The sequence below is a fragment of the Tasmannia lanceolata genome, unplaced genomic scaffold (assembly GCF_043159265.1).
Source record: "Tasmannia lanceolata isolate RefF3 unplaced genomic scaffold, GAP_Taslan_0.1 ptg000023l, whole genome shotgun sequence".
NCBI lineage: Eukaryota > Viridiplantae > Streptophyta > Magnoliopsida > Canellales > Winteraceae > Tasmannia > Tasmannia lanceolata.
The window spans coordinates 18,345,756-18,356,458 of record NW_027518700.1 but is presented as its reverse complement, the minus strand read 5'-3'; the positions used below and the strand labels follow the sequence as shown (position 1 = coordinate 18,356,458).

The 10,703-nt window shown below is 38.7% G+C and overlaps 1 protein-coding gene, 1 non-coding gene and 1 pseudogene across 2 annotated transcripts; all 3 read left to right on the top strand.

Annotated features, from left to right (window-relative positions):
• Nucleotides 1-1,852: 1,852 nt before the first annotated feature.
• On the top strand, nt 1,853-1,959 carry LOC143856853 (small nucleolar RNA R71). Its single transcript, XR_013238396.1, has one exon. It is a non-coding gene; the product is annotated as a small nucleolar RNA R71 (small nucleolar RNA).
• Nucleotides 1,960-5,173: 3,214 nt separating this feature from the next.
• On the top strand, nt 5,174-5,503 carry LOC143855904 (uncharacterized). Its single transcript, XM_077365954.1, has one exon. The coding sequence runs from the start codon at nt 5,174-5,176 to the stop codon at nt 5,501-5,503; it is 330 nt and encodes a 109-aa protein (XP_077222069.1).
• A 2,420-nt stretch (nt 5,504-7,923) lies between these two features.
• Nucleotides 7,924-8,409, top strand: LOC143855902 (secreted RxLR effector protein 161 pseudogene; annotated as a pseudogene).
• Nucleotides 8,410-10,703: the final 2,294 nt, after the last annotated feature.

Here is a 10,703-nt window from a genome sequence, read left to right as displayed (position 1 = left end):
TTCCTAGTTCGTCCAAGCATTCTTGGAATCCTGCATCAAAATCAATTTCAAAATTAGAAACAATATCGTCAGGAAAGGAATGCAACATATTGATTTCTTCATGAAAATTTGGTTGCTTACCCAATCTAAAGACATTAAAATCAACCGATGTGTTTTCAAAAGACAATTTCATTAATCCATTTCTACACTTAATTAGAGCGTTGCTAGTGGCAAGGAACGGCCTACCAAGGATGATAGGAATTTGATCCTTGATATTAGCAACAGGCTCGGTATCTAACACAACAAAATCTACGGGAAATAAAAAATCACCTACTTTAACTAACACATCCTCAACCATCCCTTTGGGTATTTTAATTGATCTATCCGCCAATTGAAGAATGATGGTGGTTGGTTTGAGGTCTCCTAATCATAGTTGCTTAAATGCAGAAAAAGGCAAGAGATTTACACTTGCACCCAAATCCAAAAGAGCATGTTCAATATTTGTGTTACCAATAGTGCAAGAAATAGTAGGACATCCTGGATCCTTATACTTAGCCACCATTTGTTGGGACAAGATGGAACTTATATTTGCGGCCAAGAATGCTTTCTTGGGCATATTAGTTGTGCGCTTTTGTGTGCACAAATCTTTCAACACGTTGGCATAAGTAGGAACCTGAGAAATCGCATCTAATAAAGGAATGTTAATTTGCACTTGTTTAAACACATTTAAAATTTTATCCATGGCATCCACCTTCTTATTATTAGCAAGTCTCCTTGGAAAATGAGCTTTAGGCACATACTCATTTTCAGGTGGAGAACAGCCTGCTCTTTACTTACCTGTTTGGGTTCCGCAATCGAGCCTGTTGGAGGGGCGTCTTTTCTTACCTCTTTGGATGTATCTTGTATATCTATAGAAGGTTCAGATCTGACGTCCTCCTTGTGGTAATCTCTACCACTCCTTAAAGCATATACGGCATTACATTCGTTGGAGGGCTCTTGCGGCGGCAAAATTGGTTGAATGGCATTCAACTGATTAGGCGGTACCTGTTGATTCACATTCATATTCACGTTCCTTGGATTAGGAACGGGTTGACTTGGCATCTTCCCCTTTTCCCTCTCATGCAATGCCATGGCAAGTTGGGAGATTTGCTTCTCCATGTTGTGTTGGCTTGTCATGAAAGTGCTAGTGAGAAGTTCTATGCTTTTTTCTAAGGAAGCTATGCGTGCCGACTCTCCTTATTTTTGAAAACCCGGCGGTTGCTGATTTGAAACATTATTAATCATGGGGTTTTGAAAAGTAGGAGGGGAAGGGGATGGCCGAACAAAAGTGGGAGGGAAGGTGGGCCTAGGTTGGCCGAATTGGCCTTGGCCTTGGAAATTAGATGGCCCACTTTGACTCCATGAAAAGTTGGGATGATTTCTCCATCCCGGATTATAAGTGCTAGAATAAGGATTATTAGCATAAAGAGCATTCACATTCTCATTAGAATTACCAAATTTAGCAAGAGTTGGACACTCTTCCATGACATGGTCCGTGGCTTGACACCAATTACACATGGAAACACTATGTGCAATTTGATTGACTTGTGAAGGTCCTTTAACAACTATTGCTTCTAGCCTTTTGATTAAGCTATCAAGATGAGCCTCTTTTGCCACGGCAGCCTCTATTAGAAATCCCTTACTTGAAGTGGCTCTCTCATTGTCTTGAGTGGATTCCCACTCTCTTGTTTTTTCTGCCAAATCAAGTAAGAAGTTCCATGCCGCGGCCTCATCCGTGAAAGATGTAAAACCGTTAGGACACATGGATTCAAGAAGTTGCTTTGTTTGGTAATCTATGCCCTCATAAACAATTTGGCATAAGTGGCACAAATCAATTCCATGGTGAGGACACTCTTGGAGTAGGTCTTTGAACCTCTCCATAAACTTAGAAAATGACTCTAATGGCTTTTGTTTGAATTGTAAAATATCGTTCCTAAGCTTATTAGTTTTATGTAATGGAAAATTTTTTTTAAGGAAAGCGACGGCGAACTCCTCCCAAGTGGTGATGGAATTCGTTGGTAAGCCATAGAGCCACTTTTTGGCTCCATCCTTGAGTGAAAACGTAATAAACCGCAACTTTACCGCATCATCGGTAAGTTGTTGCAACTTAATCAAAGCACATACATCTTCAAACTCACACAAAAATAAATAAGCATCCTCCGAAGGGAGGCCATGAAAATGAGGAAGCAAAGAGATAAATTGCGATTTTAGCTCAAAATTATTGCCCTGTGCAATCGGCAATCTAATGCAAGAAGGTTGCGCGGTTCGGGCCGAATAGCAGCGATCGCACAAACTCTTGGGCGGCTCTTGTTCTTCCGCCATGACTAGTTGATTTGGATTTGGTGCGATTACTTCCGCCGTCTCTAACTGGTTTGCTTTTTCTAGTCGATTGGCCGAGTTCCGCACCCAACCTGCACTCATAAACATAAGAAAACCAAGAAAGAGAGACGGATAGGCAAGAAACCAAAATTATAACTAAACTAAAATAACTACTAATCTAACACTTCGAACAATTAAGATTCTAATGCAACTCTCTTCCCCCGGCAACGGCGCCAAAAACTTGTTTGAGAAATTAAATAACCGCAAGTGCATGGATCGTGTAAATACGGGTCGAACTCAGGGAAGAGAAATCTAGTTGTCAATCCTATTCTTGTACCGATTAGAATACTAGCTATGATATAATGTTGCCTGGAATGGACTCAGGGTTTCCGTGGACTTGACCTCGGAGCCAACACTATATATAAGCGTATATTCTAATCAATCTAAGAAAAAAATTTAACTAAGATCTTTTTTATTTAAAATCCTAATTTAGGCAAAGTGTACCAAGGTTCTAATGATCTCTTTTAACTACTTATCTAATTTAATTAGAAAACCAAAATTCTAAGGGCCTAAGTTAATTGGAAAAATTGCGAAAGTAATTTGGAATAGTGTAAAAAACCTTAATTCAATATAAAAGATTACTTAGGGTTAGAATCCACCATGGGTTTGGATTAGATTGATTAATTAAAACAACTCTTGAATTGGGTTGAAAATTCGATTAACTAGTCAATAAGGAATAAGATCAAAGGGATATCATTCCTTATAAGTATTTAATCAAATCCACTCTCCAATTTACATTGATTATATAGAACTTTATATATGTTAATCAACAATCATTCATACGAAAGAGGAAAGCCAATGGCATGAATGATTGAGATTTTCTAAACACAAAATCCTATACAATTTTTCAATTGAGTAGATTGATTTAATTATAAATATTTCTCCTTCCCCATGGCTTCAACTAAACCCTAAGTAATTAGAATTTAGTTATTCATGAAGAAGTGAAGAAAAACAAAAATAAAAGAGATAGATAGGAGAAGAATTGCCATATAGAACTAGAAAGAAAATTAAACAAAAGCTAATTACTTCTTCACTAACTTGAATTGAAACAAAATTACATCAAATTGAACTTAACAAAAAAATAACAAAAAAATTAAATAGAACTTAGTCTTTTTCTCCTCCAACTTTGGCCAAATCCTCCTCTTCAAGCTTTAGTGTCATCTTGGATTGAACGGTGGATGATTGATCCTTGGTTAAGAGTAGAGAAGAAAAAGAGCATGAAGAAGAAGAAAAGAGAATAAGAAAACCTAAGAGTGAGAGAGAGCTTGAGAATGGTGGAGAGAGCTAGAGACAAGAGAGTGTAGCGAGAGAGTAGATTAAGGGAGAGAAAGACTTATGGGCAAATGAAAATTGGAGCAGGAAAAAAAAAACTAGAGCCAAGAGCAAGGAACGACCACCCATATATCACCTTTTTTTTTTAGATGGCGCCCCTCTTTTTTATTTCCATAAGCTGATCCAATCCATCCATCTAACGGCTGAAATTTGACTAATTTCTAGATGGGAGGTGGCTAACATATCCCAGTAGAAATAATCAACTAGTAATTATCCCACTCCTTGACCGAACTATGGGACAATTTGAGCCGTTCATTTGTGAGTCTTGATATTTCAATGGGCCATTAGATAAATCAATTGTGGCCCTCCATAGAGTAATCCAAACCGTTCAAATGATGGGCTATCAACATAAATGGGTTGCCCTTCTAATTCATCTCCATAACTTGATCCGACCGTCCACTTTATAGCACATCATTTAATTGGTTGCACTCCTAAAATGATTTTTCAAGGCTTATTCGAACCAACCAATTGATGGGCCACACTAATTAGAGAGAGAATCTGAGCCTTACAAATGATGATCCACAGTTGTTCTCACACTTCAATTTCCCTTTGAAATTTCATCTTTCTAGCTCCATTTTTCGTGAAATTCGAGAATATCCTTGAAACATCAAAAATAAGGAAAACACATCAAATAGCACTGCTCTAAAAGTAAAAAGATAATCTTTTCCTACCTACAATTCACACATAAATGTGCTCATCAATCCCTATGATCCAAGATGCCAAATTGGGTTTCATGGATGATGTGTTTCTATTTCCATGGTTTTACGGTTTGCTTTTCATGTGATGGATGGCATGGTTTGGTTTGTGATGTATGTTTTTTCTTTTATGCAATGGATATCAAATCAAACATATGCAATGATGATTGTAACTCCTACATTAAATAACCCTCTTAAAAATATTAAGTTGATAAACGGGGTTAAGTCGAAAGGATAAGACCTCGTGGCCTTCCATAGCCATCTAACCATTGGCTAGTCTAGGAAATAGGACAGTCACATGCCAAAGCAGAAGCCGATCTTGTTTCTTGACTAGAGTAAACCGTTAGATTTCTACTAAGATAAGGAGAATGTGCATGATACATTGGTCACATGCCAAAGCAGAAGCCATTGTAGATTGCATAGTTTTCACAGGCGGTGGTTAAAACTTAACCAAGCAAAGGGTATTAACGTCCAAAGGATATACATATTGCAATGCTTGGAGGCCAAACATAAATCGGATCTCATAAGATTAGATGAATCCACTTATTCAAAGTTGTTGAATAAGTTTCCGATACCTATGGGAGAAATTATAAATTTCTCTTGATTCACGAGGTTGAGGGGCCCATGAATGAGAAGTGCAATGGGTGGTTCCATCGTAGATCAAAATCCTGGATCTGGTGGATATGTCATGAAATTAACTAAAATGGTAGTTTTGCTAATTATACCTCTTTCCTTTGCGCGTTGATACCATGGCTTTATTTAACCCATTAGTTGAGATCCTAGACGAAAATAAGTTAACTGGTCCAAATTACCTCGATTGGAAAAGGAACCTAATGCTAGTGCTCACAGCCACTAAAGTTTATTGGGTTCTTACCACTGAGGAGCTTGAACTACCTGGTCCCGATGCGCCTCAAGCAGACCATGATAGAAAGTCTACGTGGTTTGAGGACAATGAGATGGCAAAGTGCTATATCCTTGGCTCTATGTCCAATGTGCTGCAGCAGCAACATATTGGAATTGTAGCGGCCTCAGACATAATGCTAAATATTAAAGAAATGTTTAGAGAGCAACATCGCTAAGCTAGGCTGTTGGCGATTAGAAGCCTAATATCCACCAAGATGGTAGAGGGAACCCCAGTTAGGGACTACTTGCTAAATATGATGGGCTATCTAAACAAGCTCGACATCTTGGAGGCCATCATGGATGCTGAGACATAGATCGACATTGTCTTATCTTCCCTATGTGGGTCATTCAAAGAGTTTGTTATCACCTACCACATGAACAAAATGACAATGTCCTTGACAGAGCTGATGAAACAACTTCAAACAGCTGAGAATCTACGAAAAAGTAATAAGAAAAGTGCCTTCCTAGCATAGGGTAAAGTACCATCAGCATCTAAGCCAAAAGGTAAAGGAAAAGGAAGAGCAAAAGGCCAAGGCTGTAAGAAGAACATGCCAGTGGTAAAGAATAAGAAGAACTTTAAAAATAAGAAGTCAACTAAGGGCAACGACGGTTGCTTCCATTGTGGAAAGATTAGACATTGGAAACGGAACTGCAAGAGCTGTCTAGCTACCAAGCAGGGCAACAAGCCTACCACAGGTATGTTGCAAGTGTTTGTTGCTGAAACTAATATCATTGGTCATTATTTTCTTGGTGTGTTGACACAGGTGTGACCTCACACATCTACAATATTTTGTAGGGGTTCAGGAAAATCAAAAGGTTGACTGAAAGCGAGCTCACCATACAGGTTGGAACTGAAGCAACAGTTGTTGTCCATCCTGTAGGAGATTACGTTTTGACGTTCTCAGACGGTTATTTAATATTAAAGGATTGTCTCTAAGTAACTTCAATAAGAAGGAATTTAATTTCAGTTTCAAAATTGTTTGATGATGGATATTCTACTAGTTTTAATAAAAGTTCTATTTTTATTAAAAAGGGAAATTCCTTAATTGTGGAACATACAATGAGTCATGGCCTATACTTAATTAAAGCCTTAGAGAATGTGAACAATGTTGAGAATATTTCGAGTGTTGATGTTCCAAACCTCAAAAGGGCAAGGAACACAATAATTCCAACATATCTTTGGCATCTTTGATTAGGTCATATTGGCCTAGAGCGGATCACAAGATTAGTGAAAGATGGTCCATTGGATTCAATCCAAGTGGAACCCTTTCCAACTTGTGAGTCATGTCTCCAAGGCAAAATGACTAAAATTCTCTTCAAGGGCAAGAGTGGAAGAAGCGAAAGTGTATTGGAATTGATACATACGGATGTATGTGGTCCTCTTTCTCATCCGGCGAGAGGAGGGTTTGTCTACTTCATGACTTTCACGGATGACCATTCAAGGTACGACTACCTGTACCTAATGCAACGTAAGTCCGAGACCTTTGAAAAGTTCAAAGAGTTCAAGAATGAAGTAGAAAACCAGCTAAACAAGAAGATTAAGACACTTCGCTCCGATAAGGGAGGAGAGTACCTCTCGGATGAGTTTAAGGACTACTTAAAAGAAAGCGGAATAGTTTCTCAATGGACTCCACCTGCAATACCAGAGTTAAACGGTGTGTCAGAGAGGAGAAATCGAACACTGTTAGACATGGTTCAATCTATGATGAGCTTTGCACAGGCACCTTTGTTTCTATGGGGATTCGCCCTAGAAACGACGCTCTACATCCTTAATCGAGTACCAACTAAATCAGTTCCAAGGACTCCATATGAGATATGGATGGGCAGAAAACCCGCATTGAATCATATAAGGATATGAGGTTGTCATTCCCATGTTAAAACGATAGGTGTTGAAAAGTTGGAGGCACAAACCAATATGTCTCTTTATTGGATATCCTAAGGAAACAAAGGGTTATATGTTTTATAACCCTGGTGAGCAAAATTGTTTTGTGAGCCGGAATGCTACATTCTTAAAAGAAGAGTTCATTCAAGATGCAAGCGGAAATGATAGGATTGCCTTAGAAGAGCAACCCGAAAATCCAATAGAGAGATATAAGGAAGTTGAGCAAGTACCCACTAAACCTATTCCAACACTCTAACGTAGTAGTAGGGAGGTCAAACAACCTGATAGACTTGTCTACTTGGGTGAAGTAAACACAGAAGATACAGATCCCCTTAACTACAAAGAGGCAATGTTAGACATTGATGCAAGAAAATGAATGGACTCTATGATTCTTTATGTAGTTGGAACCTTCGTTTTGATCAAGCAGTCAAAGAGTTTGGCTTTTGTCAAAACATAGACGAGGCTTGTGTTTACAAGAAGGTCAGTGGGAGCACGGTTACGTTCTTGGTTCTTTATGTAGATGACATCCTACTCATTGGGAATGATGTAGGAATGTTATCAATTACAAAGTTATGGCTTTCAAGCACATTTGCTATGAAAGATATGAGAGAAGCTTCATAGATTCTAGAACTTAAATTGTTTAAGGACCGTAAAAATAGGAAGCTTGGACTATCACAAGAAACTTACATAGATAAGATATTGGCAAGGTACAACATGGCAGATTCCAAGAAGGGATTAGTTCCTTTCAGACATGGAATCAGGTTATCCAAGAAGATGTCTTCCAAGACACCTGAGGATAAGCAGATTATGAACAACATTCCCTACGTTTCGGCTGTGGGAAGTCTTATGTATGCTATGTTATGTACAAGGCCAGATATCTATCACTCTATAAGTGCGGTTAGCAAATATCTGTCGGACCCAGGTCTAGAGCATTGGACATCAGTTAAACATATTTTCAAGTATCTTAGGGGAACTAAACATTATTATTTAGTTTACGAAGTAGACGAGTTGGTCGTTTCTGGTTTTACCGACGCAAACTTTCAGTCTAACGTTGATGATATGAAATCATCATCTGGTTTTGTGTTCACCTTAGCAAATGGAGCAATGTCATGGAGAAGTTACAAGCAAGAAACTACGACAAATTCCACGACTGAGGCTAAGTACATTGCTGTGAGTGAAGCAGAGAAAGAGGCGGTATAGCTGTGAAAGTTTCTGGACGACCTTGGAGTCGTGCCCTCTGTTGAGAGACGCATTACGTTGTACTGTGATAACAGCGGAGCAATGGCTCAAGCAAAGGAACCGAGGTCTCATCAGAAGTCCAAGCATGTGCTTCGAAAGTATCATGTGATACGGGAGATCATTGATAGAGAGGATGTGGCTATTACAAAGGTTGCCTCAACGGATAACGTGGCGGACCCTTTTACCAAGCCTCTTAGTCAAAAGGTGTTTGACAAGCATGTTGAGGGGATAGGTCTGAGATATATGCATAACTGGCTTTGAAGGCAAGTGGGAGACTATTAGAGTTGGTGCCCTAAAACCCAGTATATTTCGTATGTTAATCAATAAAAGTTTTTTTTTATGACAATTAATTGGTAACTAAAAGTTAAATATGTGTGACATGCTACTTGTTATTGACAGGTATTTGTCCTTAGATAGTAAAGTAGGAAACCCATGCTCATGGATTCACAAATCCTAGGGAGCAAGGAGATATGAGATTCCGGTTCTTTGCAAACCTTAGTAATTCCTAGTTGGGGTTAAGGTTGGACACTGTGGGACCCGATCCCGTGAGGGAGACGCGATCCGCCTCCCTCTTGGTCTCTGGTACCCACGCGAATGGCGTGTGCTTTTTATTATTGCTATAAATCATCTTTTCTGTTAACTTGAGACCATAAAAGAAATCCAAATTTCATGCAAAAGAGAATGACCATAGTCGCCAGTCTGTGGGACCCGATCCCGCGAGAGGAGCGCGACCCGCCTCTCTCTTCGTCTCTCGTACCCACGCGAATGGCGTGTGCTTTTTATTATTAATATAAATCATCTTTTTCGTGAACTTGGGATCACAAAAGAAATTCGAATCTCACGCAAAAGAGAATTACCAGAGTCACCAACTAGGTAAGGGACCTAGGACCAATAAGTGACACTACAATGATCTGCGATCCCAGAAGTCTAGATTCGTTATCTGATTACGAGAATGAAAGGTATGGTGGATTGCCACCATATGCACCTTTCTTGTCCGATAATCCGATCTTCAATTCCAAAGATTAACTCATTTAAATTTCTTTTAAAGGCTCATTTAAACTCTATTAATGTGCGAACTAAGGGACATGCATCCTAGATAATCTAATTTTAATGTGATTCCTAGATCTATCTTTCGATTCTCTTGATTCGGTTTGGTTCCATCTATGTGAGAGTTCTCTTAAAATCTAATTTGGAGAAAATCCTAAGTGATTTAATCAATTTAATTTAGGGTTTGAAAATGATCAAGAAATAAATAAAATAAAATCCTAAAACCCTACTGAAGTGTGTGTAGGTCGACTCGTGCTTAGTATGCCATCCAAGCATCCAAGTTGCCTACGTACCCAAGCCTCACTGGGATCAGAGTCGACGTAGTTCGGTGACCTAAAATAAGCTACATGCCTAACTCATCTAGGACACCAATCTGGACTGGACAGACTGTCTTAATAGTTTTAGAAAGATTATGTAATTCAAGTTGATTACATTTTATTATCCTTGTACTCCATCTAAGATGCTATATGATCCTATCTAAGTGCAAGACACTCCCTAGACTAATGCATGTGGGTCCTACATCTCAGGTTAACTAGGCTTGTCCTATAGGAAAAAAAGGATTAACTAGTGAACATAATCTATGACTCGGTTGCTAATTATAGCAACTGGCCGTGGTGAGGTTGAACTCCTAACTCTAGGACACCCTAAGACCTAGAACACGACGCGACATAAGTGTTCCTAAAGGGGCTCTAAAGGCTCCTACGAGATGGGACCCTGATCCAACGGTTCCAAAATTGATTTGGACTTGGGTTTGCCCAACCCAAATTATTAAGTTAATGATTTTGTTTTTTGACTTTTAAGGGATTCCTATGACCTAGAATTCAAAGTATTCTAAGGCTCTAAGGGTTGGCTATTTCCATGCTTGGGTTGAATTCATATAAGGAAATTGTTCTTTCTACCCTTATTCTATTCAGCAAATAAATTATGATATACTATTGCCTGGCATTTTCTCAAGATTTCTATGGACAAAAACCTCAGAGTCAATAATATGTTTAAATTTAGATGCTAAAAAGTCCACGGTCGATCGCAATGAAGAAACGATTATGAATACAACTCTTTCATCTAAGATGACCTAGAATAGCAAGTTACGAAGGAAGTTAATGATTTTTAAGGTTTCTGTTCCAGAACCTTAGGGATCATATGCATTCTGGAAAGTTATGATATTCTGGAATGTTTCATGATTTTTAGAATTAAAATGAATTTGTAAT